Source organism: Pan troglodytes, chromosome 6 (genome assembly GCF_028858775.2).
Source record: "Pan troglodytes isolate AG18354 chromosome 6, NHGRI_mPanTro3-v2.0_pri, whole genome shotgun sequence".
In the NCBI taxonomy this organism is placed as follows: Eukaryota; Metazoa; Chordata; class Mammalia; order Primates; family Hominidae; genus Pan; species Pan troglodytes.
In genome coordinates, this window is record NC_072404.2 from 164,154,302 (window position 1) to 164,180,617 (window position 26,316).

At 51.0% G+C, this 26,316-nt stretch overlaps 1 protein-coding gene across 3 annotated transcripts; it reads right to left on the minus strand.

The window, feature by feature from the left end:
- Positions 1-295: 295 nt before the first annotated feature.
- On the minus strand, positions 296-26,316 carry PDIA4 (protein disulfide isomerase family A member 4). 3 transcript variants are annotated; one of them, XM_016945415.4, is made up of 10 exons: positions 25,773-26,316; positions 18,432-18,612; positions 15,773-15,978; positions 11,778-11,916; positions 9,025-9,230; positions 8,716-8,874; positions 5,016-5,167; positions 2,755-2,911; positions 1,999-2,232; positions 296-1,064 (listed from the first exon to the last, which is right to left on the minus strand). In XM_016945415.4, exons 1-10 carry the CDS (start codon positions 25,858-25,860, stop codon positions 649-651), a joined length of 1,938 nt encoding a protein of 645 aa, XP_016800904.1. In that variant the 5' UTR covers positions 25,861-26,316; the 3' UTR covers positions 296-648. The 3 variants fall into 3 exon arrangements, with proteins under 3 accessions (XP_016800904.1, XP_016800903.1, XP_054511238.1); XM_016945414.4 differs by having other exon boundaries at positions 2,755-2,914; positions 25,773-26,287; XM_054655263.2 differs by having other exon boundaries at positions 9,108-9,244; positions 25,773-26,113.

Below are 26,316 nucleotides of genomic sequence, written 5' to 3' on the forward strand. Positions count from 1 at the left end.
GGTCCTTTCTGCTCCGGCACTGGGGGCTCTCAAGAGGTGGGGCTGCCACATGGGTGGCCTCTCCCTGGAGCTGAGCCCACCCTGGGGGACCCTGGATCATGCCCCTTTGCCCCCAGCCCTTGGTTTGCAGGGAGGCCGCCTGGCGATGCTCAGCCTGAAACAGCACCCCTGGCAGGGCTGCTCAGTGGCAGCTCTCACTTTGTGCTCAACAGGAAGCAATCAGAAACACATACCAGAAGCCAAATCTACGCCAACAATTTCTCAGACAACGAAAAAGCAAAGAGCAAAATCAACATGATTTGGCAAAGGAATTTTAAACCTTAAATTAAAAAAAGAAAACATTTTCACACAGAAGAATTATCTGCTTTGAGAAATAAAGAAATTAGAAGGTGTAAAAAAAAATTTTTCAAACCCCAAATAATGATAAAAATAGATGTATCCTCTGTAAAAATCTGGACTAAACTATTCAGTCATTCATGGTTATTCAGTATTCAGAGCATGAAGTGAAACACCAAAGTATAAAAAATTAAAAAAAAAAAAAAAAGGAATCCGAGATACTGTCGTTTGTTGCCGGCCTCGGCATGGACGCCCCGACCATGGGCCACGCAGGGCGTCTGCCTCCTCCCACCTTCCACAGACCTCAGGCCTTCAAAGCTCTTCCTTGGTCCTGCTCAGTTTTGTGGCATGTTCTTCTATAAACTTGCTCAAATGCTCCAGATCTCTGTCTCCACCCTCAAATTTAACTGGGTTCTTTTTGTCCCCACTGGGGGCGAAGTAGATGGTGGGGAAGCCCTCCACCTTATAGCGGTCGCTGGGGACATCGTTGGCAGTGGCGTCCATCTTGGCGATGACCAGGCCCTTTTGGCCCTTGTACTTCTTGGCCAGGCTGTTGTACACGGGCTCTAGCTGCTTGCAGTGCCCGCACCACGGCGCGTAGAACTCGATGAGGACGTCCTTCTTGGGGTCCATCACAATGGAGTCAAAGGTCTTTCCCACCACGACCTTGACGGGTCCCTTGTTGTTCTTGGGCACTGGCTGGGATTTGATGACTGGCTTCAGTTTTCCTGCCAAGGAAAGCAAGGCGGGAGGGGGCGTCAGTGCTGCAAAGGCCAAAGATTCTGGGGGCTCTCTCTGGACCAGGCAGTGAGGTTGGTGTGGCCACCAGACGGGCCAGTCACACAGGAAGAGCCCACTACTGTAGAAAGTAGTAGCTGCTACTCTCTACTCTCTGTCCCTGCAAAGGCCAGAGAGGTTGCAGGTGGCTCCAGCCCAGACCTAATGGGCCATCGGGTCCTGTCAGAGAGGCCATCACAAGAGTCACTGCCCAGGCAGAGGAGTTCCCGTAAGCACTGGCACTGAGGGCCCAGGAGCCATGGGGGGGAAGTGCCAGGACAACCCACAGACATCTGAACAGCATGGCCTGCCCACAAAATGTGGCCAGCGCTGGGGGCCTGGGGCCATGTGCTCAGCCAAGATCAATAGGCTCTGTTTAAAGCTGTACAGCAAGGTGGCCGAGGGTGAAGAGGCTCTGAGTCAGGCTCTGAAGCCACAAGGGGTGTTCAGCACACCCAGACTTTGCCCTGTCTGGGCTCCATCTTCAGATGCCCCCTCTGCACACCCCGGCCCTAGTCTGGAATTGTAGCACATCAGCGCTGGAAATGTGCTAAGGCCGCTGAGTGATGCTAGGTAAGCCCTGAGATGGACTCCGAATCTTGCTTTTGCTTTCAAAGTAAACACTGGGAGAACTGCCAAGAAGAAAATAGTAACACTTGCAAATGTTCCTTCTTCTAAGCTATTCTGGTGCCTTGGAGTTTGGGGTCACACCCGACATTTCTCTGGACGAGAAGTCAGAGTCCCTCGGGGGTGAGAGAGAACTGCTGGCTGACTTAAGGGGGTGTCGTGCCTGTGGCCAGAGCACCAGACGCCCCTGGCCTGTCTGGATTCCGCATGAGGAGCACAGCAGCTGATGGGAGACCCCAGCCCCAGCCACGGGCTCACCTTTTTTGAAAGCAGTGACAAACTCGCGGAGGGTGTCGGAGTCAAACTCCTCTGGCTCCATGGCGAACTTCTTCCCACTCTCGTCCAGGATGGCGGCATTGACATCCTCCCCACTCTCGCTGAGCCCCAGGTCCTTCACCTCCCCAGCATAGTCCTCCTCGTCCGCAATGGCAAAGGTGTACTCAGGGAAGTCCTTGGCCACCTCTAGGACTTTGCTCCGCCAAAACTGAGTTGCTGAAAGGGACCAAGGGCCGTAAGCCAGGCGGCCACACAGAGCAAGTCCCAGCTCAGACTCTGAGGTCAGGCTTCAGGTCCTGTCGCTAATATTCTGACAATGCTCAAACCCTGGATTTATCTCAATTGGAGGGAAACATGTTTCTGGAAAAGCCCCACTTGTCACGGGGGCCACAGCTGCAAGCCCAACAGGCCCTTAAGACCTGTGCCCAGGTGGCACGGCCACACCTGCCTGGGGCCAGGGCTGGTCTAGTCCCAGTTCTGCAGCCTCTGAACTCCTCCAAGTCTCAGCTACGTCAACTCTAAGAGGGTTCTGGACCTGAATCTAAGCTCCCATCCTGCTAAAAAGGGAAGCCATCAATTAAAAAATATACCTGAGCCACCAACGTGCAAGGGCCCCAGGCTGGGATTTCTGAGTGAGCCATGTACATACAGCCACACCTCCCCTCAACACTCCACCTTGCCTGAAAGAACGAGTCCCCCCACCCCCCACCCCCGCAGGTCTTGGTGGGGGTCCCTCACCAGCTCTGTAATCAAAGCTGAAGTCCACACTGTAGTAGACGACCACCAGGGGGCGCCTGGTGTAGCGCTTAGCATCGTTTGACGCCTTGCGGTGGCCAACCAGGGGCAGGGCGTACTTCAGCACGAAGTCCTTGATGGCCGAGTCCTGGGTGGAGCCCTGCTTCAAAGAGGGAACAGGTGAGGGGGCCCACCATCTCCCCACCATTGTTCTTGAGTACAATGTTTGAGGGACTTCGGGGGAGTGGCGACTTTGAAGGGATCAGTCTTAGGAGGCAAAACACCCCAGGGCTCGACCCCACTCAAGCACAGCCCAGTCATTCCCTACTGTCTTTTGGGGCTCCTTTCCCTCCAGTGAACCGTAGGTGGCTTCTTGGGAAAAGGCAAACACCTTGGCCCTTTCCTTGGGGGTGTGGGCTCACTAACCCCACAAAGAGACCACTCAAGGTAGGCCTGGCTCTTGGCAGACAGGAAGGGTTATCACGGACTGGGCTGTGTGGAACTTTCCACCTTCAGCTTGTGCGGTCTTCACGCAGGAGGTCCTGAGGGCTCACACTTCACAACGACTGGAGTCCCTCACAGACATCGCCCTCCAGGGGTGGGCAGAGCAAGGTCAGCCACCTGCCCAAGGCTGCGCAGCCAGCAAGTGGTGGGTGGGCCTGTGAGCCCAAGGGTTTCCGTGGGGATGGGATACTCAGGGAGGGGTCCTTGTGTGGCACTGAAGGACAAGAGGGCCCCGCTGGTGAGAAGGGAGCAGAAGGCACTCAGGGAGGCAGCAGAGACTGAGGCAGGGCACGAGGCACAAACAGGATCTGGCGTGACAGCACTGGAGGGTGGGATATGCTGAAAAGGTGGGTAAGGAGGGCCTGGGAGGCCATGCTAAGGCACAGATAATCCAACTATCTCCCAGGTGGCAGGAGGCCGTGGAGTCTTTAACCATGACATGGCGCTGCGTGCACTTCACTCAGCAGGGAAACGCCAGAAGAACTGGGAGCAGCAGCAATGTGCCCAACAGACAAGACTGCACAGATCTTGAAGCGTCTACTGAAAGCTACAGACCCCTTTCCTGGAATATGCACTCACACACAGAGCTGTGTCCGATTCTTAGGATCAATGGCCCCCCAAGCTCATCAGGACCCCTCTTTGGGCCCAGGATCTTATCTCTGGATGGAAGGAAGTGAAGCTGGGGGCAGGGGTCGCAGCAGCCACTATGAGTCCAGGGAAGAGGAGAGTTGCCCTGAGCTTCAAGTTGGCAGAGAAACAGATGGGATGGACACACAGACCTTGAGAAAGAGGGACAGGACTAAAAACTGAGGAAGGAGACAGAGGACATGGGGACCAGAAAGATTCAGGGTGGTTCTCTCCAAGGTACTGCCATGTTCTGGTGCAGGCCCCCGGGATTCCTGTCCTGTCACGCCCCCTGCTCCAGGTCCCATGAGAGCTCACAGCCCAAACAGCCAGGGTCCTGACACTATGGGCCAGTAGGACCTGGAAAGGCCCCTTCACCCCAATCTCAGCTCTGCTTCCCACCAGGAGCTGTGGGGTCTGGGGTGGGGGGTAGAGCTCACTTCTCTGCAGCCCAATCTCTGTTAAACCAAAGCTTCAAACTCGACATCTAGGATCCTTCCAAATCTGACATCTACTCACCGAAGTGCAGGGCCCCTTCTAAAGCACTCAGAAGGCTGAACTGGCCCCAGGTTCCCCTTGGGCTGGGAACTCCCACTGCCCCTCTAGGGCTGAGTGTGTCACACTCTAGGAGGATGAAGTGCAGGGGTGCAGTAATGAAAAGAAAGGCAAAATCCACCCACCAAGGTCAACAGCTCCCTCTGGTGAACAGACAGGGATGCTGTCCCTTTGTAGCCCCCAGCTGGAGCTGCCCGAACAAACACGACTTGGCCTCAACGGAGCACCATGTGCTGGCCCAGGCCAAACCCACAGTGGAACAGGCGCTGGAGGGAGACTGGTGATTGCCTGCCAGGAGGGACAAAGGGTGGCAGCAACTGTTCTGGCAAAACCAAGTGGAGCTCTGCCCAGCCCCAGGACCTGCCAGGTGTGCGGGAGCCCCAGCCCTGTCCCTCCAGCAAACAGAGACCACAGGCCGCCTGCAGAAAACCTGTGGGGTGGGGAGAATAGGCTGGAAAAGGAGTTCCAGACCCTGCAGACAAGAGCAAAACCTCCACGTTTGAAACCTCAGAGGTGGCTCAAAGCAGAGTCCTCATGCCTGCGGGGTGTCCGGGGCTGGCATGGCAGAGGGGCCCGCTTACCTGGACGTCCATCATGTGGCTCCGGGGCTCATACCTGGACTGGAATTTCTCAGGCTGCATTACAACCAACTGCCCCTGGGAGACTTTCAAGAACTTTGCTATTTCTGTGCTGAAAGTGTGGTGAAATTTGTAATCTTCTCTCAGGTTGTTAGCTGAAATGTTAACAGAATAAGATGTAATTCTGAAAATTGCCTAAATGTCTGAGATTTAATTCATTACCCACATCAGCCAAAGCAAATGTTCTGAAAATGATCACTGTAGGCTGGGCGCGGTGGCTCACGCCTGTAATCCCAGCACACTTTGGGAGGCCCAGGCAGGTGGATCACTTGAGGTTAGGAGTTTGAGACCAGCCTGGCCAACATGGTGAATCCCTGTCTCTACTAAAAACACAAACATTAGCCGGGTGTGGTGATGCAAGCCTGTAGTCCCAACTACTTGGGAGGCTGAGGCACAAGAATTGCTTGAACTGGGGAGGTGAGGTGGACGTTGTAGTGAGCCGAGATCACGCCACTGTGTACTTTCAGCCTGGGCGACAGAGTGAGACTGTCTTTAAAAAGAAAAAAAAAAAGAAAAAGAAAAAAGAAAGAAAGTCACCACCAAAAATTGTGTGGACAATTCCTATAACTTAAACACTTGAAAGGAGGTTCGTTTTTAAAAACTTGGTACAAGGTATACCGTCTAAATCCTGGCCGGGCACAGTGGCTCACACCTGTAATCTCAGCACTTTGTGAGGCTGAGGCAGGAGGACTGCTTAAGCCCAGGAGTTAGTTCATTTATTATTTATTTGAGACGGGGTCTTGCTCTGTCCCCCAGGCTGGAGTGAAGTGGCGTGATTTCGGCTCACTGCAATCTCTGTTTTCCAAGTTCAAGCCAATTCTCCTTCCTGCCTCAGCCTCCCAAGTAGCTGGGACTACAGGCATATGCCATCATGCCTGGCTATGTTATGTATTTTTAGTAGAGACAGGGTTTCACCATGTTGGCCAGGCTGGTCTCGAACTCCTGACATCAAGTGACCCGCCTGTCTTGGCCTCCCCAAGTGCTGGGATTACAGGCATGAGCCACTGTGCTCAGCCAACCCCAAGAGTTTAAGACCAGCCTGGGCAACATGGTGAGACCCCATTTCTATAAAGATAAAATAAATAACAACAATAACAAAAAAACCCGGAAAAGTTCACAGAAAAACAGCTAATTTGCCAGAAGCTGCTGTCAACTGATGTCTATAAGCAGCAGTGATTCTTTGGCAGGGGGAATGTTCTGGAGCCCACATGAGCAGCACACAGTCCTATATCCCTATGTTGAGTTTTCACACCCAGCACCCTTCGTGGAGGTTTACATCTTCCTTCCTCAAGTTGGTGGGCTGCCTGTTTGTGGGCTGGAGCTCTGAATGAAGTTCTTTGGCTAAAGATACTTTTACTTAAATCCGTGAAAATGCGTGATGAAACCCCACGGTCTGAGGGCACCCTACCACAGGGCTGGGTAAACTTTCTGAGAAGGACTAGAGAGTGAGTAGTTAAGGCTCTAAGGACCACGTGGTCTGTCCCAGCTACTTAACTCTGCTGCTGCAGTGTGAAAGCAGCTGGACAGGGTGTGGACAAAGCTGTGTTCCAATGAGATGTCACATGCAAAGACAGGCTATGGCCAGAATGGGTGTGTGGGCCACAGTGTCAACCCCTACCCTAGATCCTACAGGTAAATGCACCTTCAGTCCCTCTCCATTCTCCTCCTCAAGGCATCCAAACTCATCCTGGGCTGATTTTGAGATTTAAACATTGGGTGTCACCCTACCCTTGAAGGGCTCTTGGTCTAGAGGTTTGTGACTCTCAGCTGGGTTATAGGACACATGTGGCTGAGATGGTAAACCATGTTTTTGGGAGGGCAGGGGATGGGGGGGCAGCCTGGATAAGCCTGTGGCTTTCAGAGTCAGATGGACTTAGATTCATATGATAGGTTTGTGACCTACTAACTGTGTAGCTTTAGACTTGTTAGTTATTAACCTTCCGAGCCACAGGCCCTTCTCTGTAAAACAGGGGCATTAAAATCCACTAAATAAGGCCACACGGGCTGGGTGCTGTGGTTCATGTCTGTAATCCCAGCACTGTGGGAGGCCGAGGCAGGAGGATCACTTGAGCCCAGGAGTTCAAGACCAGCTGGGCAACATGGCAAAACCTTGTCTCCACAAAAAAAATTAGCTGGATGTGGTGGCGCTCACCTGTAGTCCCAGCTACTTGGGAGGCTGAGGTGGAAAAATCACCTGAGCCTGGGGAGGTCAAGGCTGCAGTGAGTCGAGATCACACCACTGCAGTCCAGCCTGGGCAATCAGAGTGAGACCCGGTCTCAAAATAAATAAATAAGGCTACACCTATCTAGATGGCGCCTGTTTTAAGCCTCCAGGTGTCCTGGGGATTTGTAGTCAGTTGGCTTCAGACAGAGACAGACCCGCATCAAGAACTTCACCTCCTGCCCACCCCAGGACCACAGACCCTTTCACCCCCCAGCCGCCCTCTCTGCTCCAGCCCTGCCAACCTATCTGTAGAACATCTTGTGTCCCTGGGGCTAACCCCTCTCTCATAAGCGGGCAGACATAGCAGGCCCAGTGACTCTTGCCCCATCTGCAGCCCTAACCCTGCCCAAGCCAAATCACGGACTGACTCCTAGGAATGTGGTGCCAGGCCTGCCTGGGACCCACAGCACTGGAACCTGCATTTTAACAAATTCCCTGGGGATTTGCATGCACGTCAATGCACGTAACTTGCAGTCAGACTTGGGGCTACGGAATCCCCTGCTGCCCATAACCCTGGGTGGGTTGGGGTTTCCTTCTGCAAGTTTCTTCCTGACTAGTTAGGCGTGAATAACAAGGCCACCTAATTAACAGATGAAGGGAATTTAGCTCTACTGGTTTTATACATTAATCTGCATTTGACTTACGCACAATTGTTATTGTAAAGCACAGAATTAGCACTAAGTAGCAAGCTGTGCATTTGAAAAATTATAATCAGTTAGCACTTAGCCAAGCTGGTTTTGGTGTAGTGGGAGAGGGTAGCACGCAGAAGACATCAATGAGGATGGCCAGGACCCTGAGTACACCTGTCCCCAGGCATCAGGAGCCAGACCAAGGCAGACGATGGATTTCAGGATGGGGCAACTGCTGCCTGCCCCTACCCCCACAGAACACTATTGCTGACAGCTGTTCACAGTCATTTCACTCCTAAGGCTAGCAAGACTAGCATTTATAATACACTTAGCATTATCAAGCACATTGCTAAGCTCTTCATCTACACTATCTCAGTGTAATAACCTCTCAGAAAAGACCACCACCTTGGGCAAGAGACCACTAGGCTAACTGAGTCACCACCTGTGGTCACAGTGATAATAACTGGAAGAGCCAGGCCTTGAAAGCTGGTTTGATTCAGAGGCCGGCACCTTATGGCCTGAAGACCTGCCCTCCTCGGGCTCTGGAAGGCAGACATGGAGCTGGGACCGGTCTGACTGTGCCCCTCCCCTGCACCGAGGACAGGAGGGCCACAGGGGACCCATCTCCAGCCCCAGCCCCAACTCCAACCCCAGAATGGAAAGCTTATTCCCAGAGATGGCTCATCAAACCACCCCCTAATGGATGTCCCAGGAGCTTTCTGAAAAACCAGGCAACTGCAGACGGCCCAAGGCACGCACATTTTGTTCAGCCCAGAGGGCCACAACTCACCGGCATCCTGGTATTGCTGGTAGGCTCGGTCACTCTCCCCCTTAAAGACCCCGATGATGATGACATCGTCTCCATCCTTCAGGAACTCCTGGACCTGCTTCAGGGTCAGAATCTCCTTGGAGGGAGGCCCGGACTGCTCGATCATGTAGTCAATGATTCCTGGGAGCAGGGCACACGCCTGAGCAGGGGCAGTAAGAACTGCCCACTTCCCATGGCCCATGCCTGCCAGCCCCCAGCACCTTCAATGGCAGCTTCCTGTTAGGGAGTTTCCCTTCCCCACTGTAGTGAGAGAGAAGGGAGTGGCCATACCATATTTTTCTCGTGGGCCGTTGTAGTCGTAAGGCCTTCCTTTGCGGAAAATTTTCAGGGTGGGATAGCCAGAGACATCAAACCTCTTGGCCAGGTCTGTTTCTGCGGTGGCGTCGACCTTTGCCAGGGGAATTGGAGGAGAACGCTTGCTGAGCTCCTTGGCGGCCTTCTCATACTCGGGGGCAAGTTTCTTGCAGTGTCCACACCTGCCAAGAGGAAACTGGTTTGTCAGGGGCTCATTCTAGTGTGGACTCACTTTCTAGCTAAATGAGCTGCAGAAACCCATCCTGTGCTCCCTAGTAACCCGGCCACACCCAGTAAGCCTCCGAATGCCTCCTAGACCCTCAGGCCCTCAGGTGCTGTTGAGGGCACTACCGCTGGACAGACACAAACTTCATCCCACAGCATTCACACACTGGGGGTGGAGCATGCGTACACACATGTACAGGACACAGACAGGACATTAGTAACTGCGGCACAGGGGAAACATGGAGAGGCCAAGAGAGACACTGTCCTGAGCAAGAGGACTTTCTTGGTTGGAGAGTTGGGGGCCAGCAAGGATATAAGTCATAGATGGCTTCAGAGGAGGAGTAGCAGTGGAGCTAGGATCCAAGGGACAGCGAGGAATTAGCCAGGAGCCCACGGGAGGTGGGGCGAAGAGAGGGTCGGCAGGTCCAGGTAACAAGAACAGAGGCATGGAGAACAGAAGAGCGTCACAAACCCTCACTGACACAGACCACCCAGGGAGGAGATGAGGGAGAGTCCCTTGGAGTCAGTATTGCATCACACAGCCCATTGCCCACAAGAACTGGCCGGGCGCAGTGGCTCACTCCTGTAATCCCAGCACTTTGGGAGGCCGAGGCAGGTGGATCACCTGAGGCCAGGAGTTTGAGACCAGCCTGGCCAACATGGCAATACCCCGTCTCTACTAAAAATACAGAAACTAGCTGGGCATGGTGGTGGGCACCTGTAATCCCAGCTACTTGGGAGGCTGAGACAGGAGTATCGCTTGAACCCAGGGGGCGGAGGTTGCAGTGAGCCAAGATCGCACCACTGCACTCCAGCCTGGGCAACAGAGCAGGACTCTGTCTCAAAAAAGAACCAACATCCCACACTCAGCTGGGGCCTGGCACACAGGAGGCTCTCAGTCCTGAGTTAAGATAAAACATCATCCTGTCAAAGTCCTTAGGACACCCAAATGAATTAAAGGGTGCATCTTGCAACTTCAAAACCATTTGTTGGCTGGCACAGTAGTTCACTCCTATAATACCAGTGCTTCCAGAAGCTGAGGCGGGAGGGTCGCTTGAGGCCAGGAGTTCAAGACCAACCGGGGCAACATAGCAAGACCTCATCTCTAAAAATATTTTTTATATTAGCTGGGCGTGGTGGCACACACCTGTGGTCCCAGCTACTAGGGAGGCTGAGGCAGCACAATTGAGCCCAGGAGTTCAAGGCATAGTGAACTATGATGGTGCCACTGTACTCCAGCCCAGGTGACAAAGCAAGGCCTTATCTCAAAAGAAACCTAAGAAAACAAAACAAAAAAAACAAACAACCTCCCACCACACATACAAAAACACAGTCAAAAGACCAATAAACTGTTTGTGAATAAATGGATAATTATCTTCTGAGGCATCATCAACCACTTCAGGGAAATCGCACTACACTCGCTGAGCATGCACTGTGCAGCAGTCGGCTCAACCTGGCTCCTGAGCGAGCCACAAAGCAACCCACCAGTTAGATGTGCAGCTGCCACTCTCCCTCTCACACCTCCCACCCATCAGGCCAGGGCCCCATGCATAGCGAAACAAGGGTCTGTGTCTCTCCAGCATCGCAAGGGGGTTAGAAGGGTGCCCCACGTGTCCCAGACGCTTCCTTCCTTCTCTCCCAGATCATTTCCTTCTCTAACCACCCACCTGACTTCATTTTTCATCTGCACATCCAACAACTCCCAGGTTTCTGCTGCAGAATCTGTGGCTTCAGGTTTGGGCTTATCCAGGCATTGCCTGGAACAAGGGTGTCCTGGTCCCAAACCTGACCCCACAGTGCAGAAGGTGCCACCCACTCCCCGGCCTGTGCATCAGCCATGGCCTGCCTCCACCTGCTGGTTCTAGGCCCAAAAGCTTCCTCTGCTTACTGACTCTCCCAGACTCCCTACAGAACACACCCATCTGAGGCGGTTCTCGCTGGCCTGATGGTCAGACATACCAGGACTGCTCAAGAACCAGAACCACAGCTGACCCACCACAAAATCACCAAGACAGATGGTACCCTGGGCCGTCTCCTGGGAAGGCAGATGGTCTCTCCTGAAGCCAGGCTCCCCTCTCCCTTGAGAGCTGTCTTCTTCCACTCTGCTGTCTACTCTGACTGCTGCCAGCTTATCCACGCAACTGGTTGTGCGTCCCTCCCCTCCCCTCCCCATGAAGCAGCCACCTCAGTTCCCCAAGCTGGGCAGCTCAGACCAGCCACTGTACTTGCTCCCACTCCAACCACCTCTCTTTCTGCCATCTTCTTTCCTTTGGGTCCCTTCTCCCACCCAAGAATGGACTACTTGGCAGTTTCTTCCACATTCACTCCCCCAACAGCTCTCTTACATCCACGCTTCTTCCAGAAGACCTGGAGCCTCAACACTGGCCTACAACTCGTGCCCACCTTGCTCCTCTGCTGTTCCTGCCTCAGGGGCAGGGGCCTGCCACCACGCACCTAGTGCCCACCAGGGTACTGAATATGGGAAGGGCCTGACACCACCTTACCATGGGGCATAAAACTCCACCAGAATGATATCTGCATCATTCACAACTTCATCAAAGTTCTCTTTGGTCAACACAAGCGTGACTTCTGGTGGAGGCGTCCAGTCGGGCTGGGAGACTTCTCTGACCTTGGCAACAATTTCTGAAAGAAACCAAGCAAGACTGAGCACACAAGGCCCAAACTGGCAGGCACTTCACCTCCCTCCAGAAGCAGATGGGGAGGGGGAAGAAAGCAAGTGTCGGGGCCCACAAGAACAGGAGGTGTCTGATTTCCTGAAACCTGGCTGCATCTCTGCAGTTTTGGGGACACAGCCAAGAGTCAGAAGGTTCGCTGTTTCCCAACAATTGTCCATCGCATTTCCACAGCCTGCAGACTTCTCCAGAGGGCCTAAGACTTACTGATGGTTGAGACTTCCTTTACCATCAGGCTATGGTACTAACTCCACGCAAACCCTCACCAACTCCCAATGGTTTTGATTACATATGCCTATGGATAGCATTGTGGGGCATCTCCTGAACACATACAAAATATATACATATTTAGTCATTCACATCTAATGTTACTATATTACATACGTCATAAGATGTATGCAAAAAAAGGAAAAATTTAAAAGAGGAGCAGTAGCTCCCATTGCTCAAGGTGCAGTGGCATTACCTGAGAAGGCTTTTAAAAAATGCCCGTCTGTGGCCTCATTCTCCAGAAATGGATTCCAGGGCTGAAGTGGAACAATAAATTCGTACAAAAAATGTGCCAAGCAGTTCTTAGGACGAGTGGTTGCAAACTGTCACTCTTTTTCCCCACTGCAGAATCTACCAAGGAGCCAAATCTACAGCCACTCCTGCAAAACTGCAGTCTTCAAACTGAAACGTGCACAAGCACCTCCTCTGCGCATTCGCAGCATGAAGTGTCTGTCACCTGCCCCCCAGACCACACCCAGGGGTCCTGAGGCACTTAACACATAGGAGGCCTGTTTATCAAAACATAGCATACACTGCTCTAAAGTTTGCAAAACAGCCAAGTCTCACGCAGTCAAATGTTGGCCACAGACCTCCAAACACATATGCCTGTTTACTTCACAACAATAGAAGTACTCAACTTTTAGGCCAGGGGTGGTGGCTTGCCTGTAATCCCAGAACTTTGGGAGGCCGAGGTGGGTGGATCATGGGTGGTCAGGAGTTCAAGACCAGCCTGGCCAACATGGTGAAACCCTGTCTCTACTAAAAATACAAAAATTAGCCGGGCGTGGTGGCACATGCCTGTAACCCCAGCTACTCGGGAGGCTGAGGCAGGAGAACCCACTTGAACCCCGGAGGTGGAGGCTGTTCGGTGAGCCAAGATTGCACCACTGCACACTCCAGCCTGGGAGACAGAGGAAGACTCCATCTAAAATAAAGAAGTACTCAACTTTCAATTTGTTTTAGATTAAGTTCTTTATGTATGGATATGGCTAAGACATATCTGTTAAATAAAAACATGAAGGTACAGGATAGTATTTGACATATACTAATAACTGTAAAAATGAGAAAATCTCTCTCAGACAGATACACACACACACCTGCTTTTATGTATACAAAATATCTCCAAACACAGAAGAAACCTGTTACACTAGTACCTTTTTTTTTTTTTTTTGAGACAGAGTCTCGCTGTCGCCCAGGCTGGAGTGCAGTGGCGCTATCTCGGCTCACTGCAACCTCTGCCTCCTGGGTTCACGCCATTCTCCTGCCTCAGCCTCCTCCACACACCAGCCACCTGCCACCACATCCAGCTAATTTTTTATATTTTTAGTAGAGACGGGGTTTAACCATGTTAGCCAGGATGGTCTCGATCTCCTGACCTCGTGATCTGCCGACCTCGGCCTCCCAAAGTGCTGGGATTACAGGCGTGAACCACCGTGCCCAGCCTACTAGTACCTTCTTAGAGGGGAGCTGGATCACCCAGGTTCAGGGAAGAAAGACTATTCATTAATCTACCCCTCTGAATTACCAAGTTTATAAACGTATTACCTAGTCAACAAACTGTGACACTAAATATCAACGGAAGCAAATCCATTCTCTTTGTATATGCCACAGTGAGTGCCATTGCTTAAAGGAGCAGAGGAGAGCTTCTCACACCACCTCAGAGATGTGATCTCAGATTACATCCAACTGACACCATGCTCCACAGATGAGATGCCAAGGCCTGGCAAGGGGAAGGCGCTCGTCCAGAACACAGGCCTATCTTATGTCTATGAGGACCGGAAGCCTATTCAATGCTCTTTCCTCTACTCCACACTGGGAATGGAAAATGCAGCCGCATCTTTTTTTTTTTTTCCTGCCAGTGATTCAGAGAGATTTGCCCTTGCTAAAGGATACCATGTTCATTCAATAAAATTAAATAATTTTATTAAAATAAGAGGCCGGGCACAGTGGCTCACGCCTGTAATTCCAGCACTTTGGGAGGCCGAGGTGGGCGGATCACCCGAGGTTGGGAGTTCGAGACCAGCCTGACCAACATGGAGAAACCCCGTCTCTACCGAAAATACAAAAATTAGCTGGGCATGGTGGTGTGTCCCCATAATCACAGCTACTCTGGAGGCTGAGGCAGGAGAATCACTTGAATCCGGGAGGCGGAGGTTGCGGTGAACTGAGATTGCGCCATTGTACTGCAGCCTGGGCCACAGAAGCAAAACTCCGTCTCAAAAATTAAATACATTTTATCAAAATAAAATTAAATACATTTTATCAAAATAAAATTAAATAAAAATCAAATCATTTATTTGTTCATTCATTTAATAAAATGCATGTAGTGTCTAATGTGAGCCAGGCAGGGATCCATCAGGCCAGATTGCAGACATCCTCAGAGAATCCCTGGATGTGGCTCTCTGCACCTGTGGTTCTCAGCACATGGCTTTGAGCCAGCAGCAATTTTGAGCATGCAGCAGCCCTGCATGCTTGTAAGAAATGCAAATTATTGGGCGGGCGTGGTGGTTCACGCCTGTAATCCCAGCACTTTAGGAGGCCAAGGCGGGCGGATCACGAGGTCAGGAGATCGAGACCATCCCTGGCTAACATGGTGAAACCCCGTCTCTACTAAAAATACAAAAAATTAGCCGGACGTGGTGGCAGGCGCCTGTAGTCCCAGCTACTCAGGAGCCTGAGGCAGAAGAATCGCTTGAACCCAGGAGGCGGAGGTTGCAGTGAGCCGAGATCATGCCACTGCACTCCAGCCTGGGCAACAGAGTGAGACTAAGTCTCAAAAAAAAAAATAAAAAAAGAAATGCAAATTATCTGGCCTGACTTGTACTGTATCTGGCCTGAAATGTGCTGAATCAGAAACTCTGGGGCTGGGGCCCAGCAATCTGAACAAGCCCTCCAGATGACTGACGCTTGCTCGACATTAAGAACCAGTGCTCTAGACCACCAACAAGACCCGTGACCTCTGATGTCATTTCCTTACACTCCTGTTTATTGATTTTTTGAAACAGAGTCTCACTCTGTCACCCAGGCTGGAGTGAAGTGGCACAATCTCAGCTCACCGCAACCTCTGCTTCGTAGGTTCAAGCGATTATCCTGCCTTAGCCTCCCAAGTAGCTGGGATTACACTCATGAGCCACTACACCCAGCTAATTGTTGTATTTTTAGTAGAGATGGGGTTTCAACATGTTAGTCAGGCTGGTCTTGAACTCCTGACCTCAAGTGATCCAGCTGCCTTGGCCTCCCAAAGTGCTGGGGTTACAGGTGTGAGCCACCATGTCTGGCCCATTTCCTAACACTCCTGCCCATGTTTTGAGTTTCAGAGTCTGAAATGTAAAGATACACGCCCCAACCCACCCTGCCCGCCCCACTACTCCCCCCTCCTACCCCCCCACCCCCACCCCAAGAACAAATAAACATTCCAGAGGGCTAAGGTTCCTGAGAAAGTCAGTCCCTGGTACCCTCAGCTTTTCTTCCTCTATTAGCCAAATTCCCATTCCCTGCGGGAGGGAGTTCTTCCTCTACGAGCTCAGGTACCAGCTCACCTTCCTGGGTTCTGGAGCCCTCGTAGTCTACAGCCTGCCCCTTCTTAAGGATCTTGATGGTGGGGTAGCCACTCACATCAAACCTGCCGGCCAGCACAGACGCTGAGGTTGCATCGATCTTGGCAACAGGAATGGGAGGATCATTATCCTTTAATATGTTGGCAATTTTTTCATATTCCGGAGCAAACTGCTTGCAATGTCCACACCTAACAATTAGATTAGGAAGGGCAAAAAACGTTAACTGTACCTATGGGATTTAAATCCAACAATAATACATACCACTTTGGTTTGGATGTGGTTTGTCCACACCAAAATGTTGAAATCTGATCCCCAGTGTGGCAGTGTTGGGAGATGGGACCTAGTGGGAAGGGTTTAGGTCTTAAGGGTGGATCCCTCATGAATAGGCAAATGCACTTTCACGAATGTAGTTTAAAAGAGCTTGACGTGGCCGGGTGCAGTGGCTCACATCTGTAATCCCAGCACTTTGGCAGGTTGAGGCAGGCGTATCACCTGAGGTCAGGAGTTTGAGACCAGCCTGGGCAACATGGTGAAACCCCATCTCTACAAAAAATACAAAAATTTAGCTGGGTGTGGTGACAGGCGCCTGTAATTCCAGCTACTCAGGAGGCTGAGGCAGGAGAATCACTTGAACTGGGAGGTGGAGGTTGCCATGAGCCAAGACTGAGCCACTACATCCCAGCCTAGGCGACAAGAGCCAAACTCCATCTCAAAAAAAAGAAAAAAAAAAAAGCAAGCTTGGCTTCCTCCTCGCCATGTTATCTCTGTACACGCCCACTCTCCTTCCACTTCCCGCCAGGAGTGGAAGTAGCATCATGAGGTCCTCACCAGAAGCTGAGCAGATGACAGCACCATGCTCCTGTACCTCCCTGCCCGCAGAACCGTGACTGAAATAAATCTCTTTCCTTTATAAATTACTGAGCCTCAGGTAGTCTGTTACAGCAACACAAAACAGATCAACACACATACAAAAACGGGAACTTTTGGAAATATGTGCAGTTAAGAGGAGAGACACAACAAAACATAAAGGGGAAGACCAAAGGGGCTTCAAAGTCAAACAGGTCTAGGTTTAAATTCCAGCTCTGCCCTAGGGCAAATACTTTCAATATCTAAACCTCAGTCTTTGGCCTCACGCCTGTAATCTCAATACTTTGGGGGTCTGAGGCGGGCAGATCACTTGAGCCCAGGAGTTTGAGACCAGCCTGGGCAGTATGGCGAAACTCCATCTTTACAAAAAAATACTTTGGGAGGCCAAGGTGGGCGGATCACTTGAGATCAGGAGTTCAAGACCAGCCTGGCCAACATAGTGAAACGCTGTCTGTACTGAAAATGCAAAAATTAGCTGGGCATGGTGGCAGGCGCCTGTAATCCCAGCTACTCAGGAGGCTGAGGCACAAGAATTGCTTGAACCCAGAAGGTGGAGGTTGCAGTGATCAGAGATCATGCCATTGCATTCCAACCTGGGCAAAAGAGTGAAAATCTGTCTCAAAAAAATTTTTTTTTAATTTCTCAGTTTTAACTTCAAATATGGTAAATATTGATAAACATGACCCATATAAAAAGCCCTCTGAGGTCCTCACTTCTTAAGAATGTTAAGGTCTCTGAACTAAAAAGTATGAAATCTGATAATTTATGAAAGAGGAATAATATAACCTCACAGAGTCTTGCTCTGTCACCCAGGCTGGAGTGCAGTGGCACAATTTCAGCTAGTTGCAGCCTCCCCCTCCCAGGTTCAAGCAATTCTCCTGCCTCAGCCTCCCGAGTAGCCGGGACTACAGGTGCGCACCAACCACCATGCCTAATTTTTGTATTTTTAGTAGAGATGGGGGTTCACCATGTTGGCCAGGCTGGTCTCAAACTCCTGGTCTCAAGTGATCTGCCCGCCTTGGCCTCCCAAAGTGCTGGGATTATAGGTGTGAGCCACCATGCCCAGCCTATTTCCATGTTTTAAATAAAACACTTGTGCTACGCTTGACCCTCAGGCACTGGACAAAAGTGAGTATATCCTATTTGGTCTCAGAAGTGAAACAGAAAGGGCATGAGACAGAAAAGCAAAGCAGGGGTCATGAGATTCAAAACAGTAGAGGAGAAGGGATGAGAGGGACACAAGAGCTCTAACGGACTGCACTAGGAGGAGTAAAGACAGGAAAAGAAGTGGGGATGCCTGACTGGTCCCCCCGCAGGGTCTATGTGTGTAGTAAAAAATCCACCACACAGGCCAACAGCCTGCACTTGGGGCAGCTGCCTGAGCACCAGCCTTTGAGGGAAGAGGAAGGCAGGGTGGCCTGAGACAGGTCGGAGCAGAATCTATAACAAGGACGTGTCCGTTACCAACACAGGGCTCTGTGTCATTGCCGCTTGTTAAATGCCCGTCCCCCAGCTGTGACCATCAGAGGACGTATTCACCTTTAACCCACTGGACTGACACAAGAAGACATCGCCTTCCATGGGGGCTGGCTCACTGGCCGTTCAACGCACAGTGGTAGAACGAGTGAGCTCCCAGCGTTCTTAAAGCTAGAGTGCAAGTTCCTGCACCCAGACACTCCTACCCCACCCCCCAAGGTCTGGATGACGGGGTGAAGGGCTGAGCGAATGGAGCACAGCGCTTGTCCACCCGCAGGAATTAGAACACGGTCCTTACCATGGAGCATAAAACTCCAGCAGCACTGTGTCTTTGTCAGCCACAAAGTTATCAAAGTTTGCATCATTTAGGACCAAGACACCATCTTCTTCCTTAACTTCCAAGTCGTCTTCTTCCTCATCATCATCTTCCTCCTCCTCCTCCTCTTCATCCTCAATGGCATTTTCTCTGTTAGAAGAATCTGAGTGGAAAACACCCAGACTGGTTACAAAGCTGGTGGTGACTCTCCTTAAAACTTTCCTGGCCGGGCGCGGTGGCTCACACTTGTAATCCCAGCACTTTGGGAGGCTGAGGTGGGCGGATCACGAGGTCAGGAGTTCAAGACCAGCCTGGCCAATATGGTGAAACCCAATCTCTACTAAAAATACAAAAATTAGCCGGGCATGGTGGCACGCGCCTGTAGTCCCAGCTACTCGGGAGGCTGAGGCAGAAGAATCGCTTGAATCTGGGAGGCGGAGGTTACAGTGAGCCGAGATCGCGCCATTGCATTCCAGCCTGGGTGACAGAGTGACACTTCATCTCAAAAAAAAAAAAACTTTCCTAAAATTCATACACTTCAGAATGTGTCAAGTCCCGGGAGGTCCCTGGGGGCCCACCACGTGATTGGCTGGTGACATCAGGCCTCCCTCATGCCAGCTGCTCTAAGTTTGCTACTTAAAATTTCATTCAGAGGGAGGTCATGGCTAAATAATATTTGAAAACCACAGCTCTAGAATATAAAGTCCAAATGTCCCAGCGGAAGTTGGAGGGCAGCACAGACTATCCTACCCTTCCAGAGTCGCGGCCCCCTGCCTTGCTCTGCAAACCCTGCCCTGAGCCCAGACAGCCTCCGCATTGGCCACCTCCTCCCTACTTCCTTGCACCACCCTCTGCGGTCTTCCCGGGCCTCGCTCCTGTAGCTCGGGCTCCCCTACCCACATCCCACACTCTGCATTTCAGGGCACCGCATTTCGTGATCTCGCCCTAGCTTGTCTGTGTTCAAGGTTATTGCTCACTGATGTGCCGCCTCCTCCTCACCCTGTATGCTTTCCACAGGCAGGGCCTCAGTAACACCTCCCATCAACAAATTATCTGCCTGGCCCCAAAAGAGTACCAACAGGAAACAAGTACTCCATCTTTTCACTGCAGAGGATGGAATACTAATTCCATTTCTGAAAGGGGGTGGCATTTTACCTCATACCCATAAAAAATAGCCCTTCAGTTTTTATAATCCTTGAGGAAAAGGCTCAAGTGTGAAGGGGAAGAGGGCGGGAAATCTCATTTTACTTATAAAGGCACCCCTGAGTAATTTCCAGGATAACAAATATAGAAATTGATGGGGTCAACATGTATCAAAAATCACACCTTTGCTTGGAAGCTAAGTTTTCTTCCTAGAATGTGAGAAATTGTGTATATTTTATTTTCAAGGTTCAACTTATTTTATTTTATTTTTTTGCCAAACCACAGATACAAAGAACATGGAATTGCCGTTTTTATTAACCAGGTTCTCTGGCTACTGTCACACCAGTAAACTGAACTGGGCACAGCAAGCACGGCAATTTCATTAACGCTGAAGCCAGAATGTTTCCGGGGCCAATTATTCTTTTCTGGAGATGTGTGTTCCAGGAGGTAAATGAACGCTGCTAGTTACTGTTTTGGGCTGTGGATGAGGTCAGGGTCTGAAAACCTGCCCCCGGGATCCCAGAACTCCTGGGGCTCAACAACCCTGATGAAGGAACCCTGCGTGGACTCTGTGGCTGCCTAGCCACGGAGGCAGCCTGCACCCACCCCACATGGCTGTGCCTGCCCTCTGCTCCTCCAGCCTACTCCTTGGGTCTGTGCGGGGCAGGGAGAAGGGGGCAGCTTTGTTCATCACTGTCAACATTTACCAATCTGCAAACTTTACAAAAAAGCCAACAAGAAAGCCCACCGGCACACACTAGTCACCCGCACTCAGTCCTCTTCCTTTTAAACATCCCACAGCTTTTCCTGACTTGCACATTCCTGTTCCAACTTAAGGCCTAGGATCCTCTTTTGTCGGAGGAGGGAGAAAGAGCTCTAAGATGCCAAAAGCAAACCCACCCATCTGAGATGAGCCTCCTGCCTGCCACCCCTCCCTCCACACCAGGAACTCCCTAGGCACTGTCAGAAGTTCATGGAGGGCAGAACACAGAGAAAGACAGCCTGGGCGCAGGCCCACCTCCCCTGGGGTCTCGGGACTGCGTGTGTCTGACAGTACAGGCAGGGGCCAGGCTGACATCTCCCTGTGGAGCAGAGGGAAACCCAGTGTTCCCAAGGTTTTCTGGTCTCCCTTTTCAGATCATTCTAGACCCCCAAGAGGGAGAAAAAAGAAAAGATCCTCTGCTCTGTGCTATTTAGAAAATCTTGCCCACTCTATTTACCTGTCTTTGAATGAATCGTGTGAGGCTGAAATACACATCTTGTGCTGATGTCATTAAGACTAAGCCCAAGTATTAGGGTTGGTGCAAAAGTAATCGAGATTTTTGACATTTTTTTTTAAATCCTGGGTGGTCCCTGAGGGAGACCACCAGGGGCCCTGGCTGGCAGTTAAGTAGTGCTTTGGGACCATCCATATCCACTCTCACTACCTAGCTGCTCTGCCCAGTAGGAGTCAAAGTTACTTGCAAGCAGATGGGAAGATTGGAGGAAGGTCGGAAATAATGCACTGGGGAAGTTAATCGACTCTTCCAGCTAGGAATCACAGCTAGGAGAGGAAGGGAAACTAATTGGCTCAGTGTACAGCATAAGACTGACGTTTGCAGTGAAGAGGCCTAAAACATGACCATATAGACAACTCCTTTACAGGGTGAATTTTACAAAAAACAAAGACGTCTTCTTACCTACGGTCGGCCTCAAGTGGGCTCTCAACATTACAATGTGACAGAGCTCTCATGATTAAGTGGGAGCTGACTAGTCACCATGGGACACAGCATTCCTAAGAGGCAACTTCTTTCTTGACCCTTTTAAAAAAATGAATTTTGGCGAGACATGGTGGATCACGCCTGTAATCCCAGCACTTTGGGAGGCCAAAGAGGGTGGATCACCTGAGGTCAGGAGTTTGAGACCAGCCTGGCCAACATGGCAAAACCCCGTCTTTACTAAAAATACAAAAATCAGCTGGGCATGGTGGTGCATGCCTGTAATCTTAGCTACTTGGGAGGCTGAGGCAGGAGAATTGCTTGAACCCAGGAGGCAGAGGATGCAGTGAGCCGAGATCACACCATTGCACCCCAGCCTGCGTGACAAAGCGAGACTAACAACAACAAAAAAGAATCCCATTATCTTTTTAAAGAATAAACAAAATGATAGGACATTCCCTATGTAATTAAGGACTCTCAAGGCCCCTACCTTTCCATTCCTCCCCAGCTCACAGACAAGCCCAGGATTGATTCCTCTGCAATTTGGGAAGGTGCTAGCTCTAGCCTTCTATCTACCAGAAACCCACACATCCCTGCAAGCAAAACAGTCCACATTTTAGTGGGGGAACACTTTTCACTGGGCTTCATTTTTAAAGGTGGACATTCTAGGATAGAAAATACATCCAGGGCCCGGCATGGTGGCTCACCCCTGTAATCCACGTGCTCCTCTGGGAGGCTGAGATGGGCAGATCACGAGGTCAGGAGATTAAGACCCTCCTGGCCAACATCGTGAAACCCTGTCTCTACTAAAATACAGAAAAAAGTTAGCCAGGCATGGTGGCGCACGCCTGTAATCCCAGCCACTCGGTAGGCTGAGGCAGGGGAATTGCTTGAACTCAGGAGGTGGAGGTTGCAGTGAGCTGAGATCGCACCACTGCACTCCAGCCTGGCGACAGAGCAAGACTGTCATTAAAAAAAAAAAAAAAAAAAAGGCCACGTGTGATGGGTCACGCCTGTAACCCCAACACTTTGGGAGGCCGAGGCAGGCGGATCTCCTGAGGTCGGGAGTTCGAGACCAGCCTGACCAACGTGGAGAAACCCCATCTCTACTAAAAATACAAAATTAGCTGGGCGTGGTGACACATGCCTGTAATCCCAGCTACTCGAGAGATGACGCCATTGCACTCTAGCCTGGGCAACAAGAGTGAAACTCCATCTCAAAAAAAAAAAAAAAAAAAAAAAATATATATATATATATATATATATGTCCAGAGCCTTTCAGCACCTTCTGAAAAGATGCAACCTTCCTCAGCATGAGACAAATGAATTCCCAAGTTCATCTCCACATTGCTCAGTCCACATGCTAAGGCCTCTCCTGAAGTGTGGGACCCTCACCTGAGCAGGTTGCCGCAATCCCTGTCCACTCCCACGGGGCACACCTGATGACAACACTGGGTCCTGCTCAGACACATGCAGCTCCTTTTAGGATGTCCTCACTCTCCGTCCTCAGCTGATCACTCTCATCTCCCCCAGAGAAGTGCCTGAAACAGCTGCATAAACTCTACCATTCAGCCAATACTGAAGAGTTTGTATTAAACACAGAAACAAGAACTGTGTTATCAGCTACGGTAACCATTATAGCTGCTATTTATTGTATGTACCAGGTACTGTGCTGGGCTCTTAAACACACCACTTCACCCCTTAAGGGAGATTGTATTACACGTTATATTGTATCTTACAGATGAAGAAACTGAGATGCAGGAACTTGAGTCACCTGTCCAAAGATCACAAAGCTACTTAGCGGAGGGTCCTGACCACTTAACTGCTATGCTGTATTGTCACATTAGATTTTCTTCCCAATACGCCCAAAGTTTTTGATGGAATCATTTAGAGTTTCCACATTTTTATGGCTCCAAAAATAATTATGTCTCAGGAATGAAAAGAGGAGGACAGTTTAACAGTTCCTTAGCACGAAAAATAGGTGAATTTCTATTTACTTTTAAATCTAAACAAACCAATACCACATAAAAGCAGGCAACAAACAGGATCAGAATATTTTCCTTTCCTATTTTAGCAGGAAGGATGTGTAGAGTGCAGGCACCTTCTGAGACACGGAAAGCCCTGCAACCGGAGGCTTAAGCCATCAGAGCTTAGGGTGTATTTAGTCACCATGCTGGGGGAAGGAGGGCATTTAAGTACCTAGACACCACTGTGCTGTCTAAATCTAAAATATAACAGAAGCAAAAAGAAAAAAAAAAGCCTTGAGACTTGAAACACTTGAGGGGTGAGGTAGTGCAGACTTGAAATAAATCTGTTGGACAAGTTATCAGTGAATCTATGACAGGTTTTGACAGTGAAAGGCCGAGGGATGCTCTCAGGGATGAGAAAGGGTCAAGGTAAGCCCACACCGTGGCTCACGCCAGTAATCCCAAACACTGGGAGTTTAAGGATGGAGGACTGCTTGAGGCCAGCCTGGGCAACATAGTGAGACCCCATCTCTACCAAAAAAAAAAAAAAAAAAATTAGCCAGGCTGGGCACAGTGGCTCACTCCTGTAATCTCAGCACTTTGGGAGGCCAAGTCAGGCGGATCACGGGGTCAGGAAATCGACACCACCCCGGTTAACACGGTGAAACCCCGTCTCTACTGAAAAACACAAAAAATTAGCTGGGTGTGGTGGCACGTGCCTGTAGTCCCAGCTACTAGGGAGGTGGAGAAAGGAGAATCACTTGAACTCGGGAAGTAGAGGTTGTGGTGAGCTGAGATCGCGTCACTGCACTCCAGCCTGGGCGACAGAGCCAGAAAAAAAAATCAGCCAGGCGTGTTGGCAAGCACCTGCAGTCCCAGCTCCTTGGGAGGCTGAGGCAGGAGGATCCCATGAGCCCAGGAGTTTGAGGCTTAAGTAAGCCATGATCAGGACAGTGCACTCAAGCCTGGGCAACAGTGTGTGACCTTATCTAGGAAAAAAAAAAAAAAAAAACGGAGCTAGAAGTCCCAGGAGGCCTGCCCTTGGCCATGATGACCCCTGGGATTCCTAGGCTCACCCCAGGAGCAACTGCTTCCCAGGAACTCTGCTGTGTTAAAGACCTCTGACCGGAAGGATAAACTTGCTGGTCCTAACAGCTCCTAAAGCCACTCTCCCAGGCCTCTCAAGAATCTCCCCAAAAACAGAATCACTGGATCAAAACCAAGACAGTGCTATATGCTTTTCCGCTATGTTCCAAAAAGCATCTTCCACCCACACTGGTCCTCAACTTCCACTGTGCCTCCCGAAGTTAATTCTATGTCTCAAGGGAGAACTGACTTAAAACGCAGATTCCGGGGCCCACCCCTGCATTCTGCTTCAGTGTATTTTGGGCATCTGTATTTAAATAAACACTATTTAAACAAACATGATTTGGGTAAAGGTCTCAAGACACAATTTGTAAGCAGTCCCGCTATCGGATTCCTTTCGGCAGGTGTTTTTCTCGCCGAGTGTGGGTTTTTACTTCCTTTTCTATTTGGGCAAAGACTCTTTTTGAATCAGTGACCCACGCAGAAGTTACTCAATCTGTTTGAAAGAGTATAAAGTTCACAATTTCCCTACACACTAACATTATGAAAGAGTGTATATTTATATTAGAACAAACTCAGAAGGTTAAAAAGCTAGTGATTAAAAGTAAGGGCAGAGAGAAAGAAGGTAAAGACCAGTACCTGGATGCCTTATTCTCTAGGAATAACAACTTTTCCTTAATTAGCACTTCCTAATCTTCAGAGTTCTTATGTCTGCAGCTAGCTCACTTGGAAGAAAAATGCAGCGACCATGAAGTAGTTGTTACTATTCCTACTGGAGGACGCGCTTCATGGGCAGGGACCACACTCACCATCTTTTCCTCCCAGAACCCAGTACAGCGACTGGCACACAGTAAATGCTAAATGCAGAAGGAATGGTAATCTCTAGTTTCTCAAAGGTGCAAACCAAGCCATCCCTTTCTCCAGAATCTATGGATTAATCATTTCCATATCTACAGACCACATTTTGAAAAGGAATGCTTGCTGTTCCAAAGAACTCGCACTTGTTTCTTCACGCCCTCGCCCCTTCTCTCCAGTGGCTCTCCCTCTCCCTTCCCACTGCCTGGGCGCGTTCGCCTGGAGTTAGCCTGGACCTGACGAAAATCTGTAAATTAAGGCGAAGGACCCAGCTGCAAAAAAGGCGCTCTGCAGCCCTCTCCCAGCCTCGGGTGACAGGGGTCTTCCAGGGCGTCGGAGCCCAAGAGACCCCGGCCACCTTCCTCTCCCGGGAACCCCAAATCGATCCTGCCACTGCCACAGCCACCGCCCCCGCCCCTTCAACTCCGCCAAGTTTACCCCGGGCTCGGCGCCCATCACTAGTTCTGGAGCTGACCGCGCGGAAGCCCGCCCGCCGGGGTTGCAGGGCCCAGGCCCCCGCACAGCTCTGCAGCCCCCGCAAGCACAGCCCGACCCGCGGCGCGCTTGCCGCTCACCTTCGTCCGGGCCCTCGGCACCCGCCACGGCCAGCAGCTGCACCAGCCCCAAGAGCAGCAGGAGCAGGAAGGCTTTCCGGGGCCTCATGGTAGCGGGGGCGGAGCGCGGCCTCCTAGCGTCGGCGGCCACTGAGCGCACCGAGAACTCGGGGTCTGGCCGACAGACCGTCGCTCCTTAGCGACGCGGGAGAGCCGGAAAAACCCACGGGAAGTCGTCCCCGGCGACTGGCAGGGGGCGGAGGAAGTCGCGGGCCGGCCAATCCCAGACTGACGCCGGCGCGGACCGCGTGCGCCTCGGCCGCGACGAGTCGGCTCCGCCGCCCTAGGCCCTCCCCACTCCTGCGCGCGGCCCTCGGCTGCGCGTTTAAAACTCCGAGCCCTAACGTGAGGTGCCCCCTTCTGATTGGCTGCGCCACAACCACCAATCAGCGGCTGCCACTCGGTTTGCCGGGAGCGCACAGGCCAAGAGGGAGAGCGGGGGAGAACAAAGGCGGCGAGCCAAGCACGGGGAGTGCGGGACCTGGCTACGCCTCGGGGCGCTATT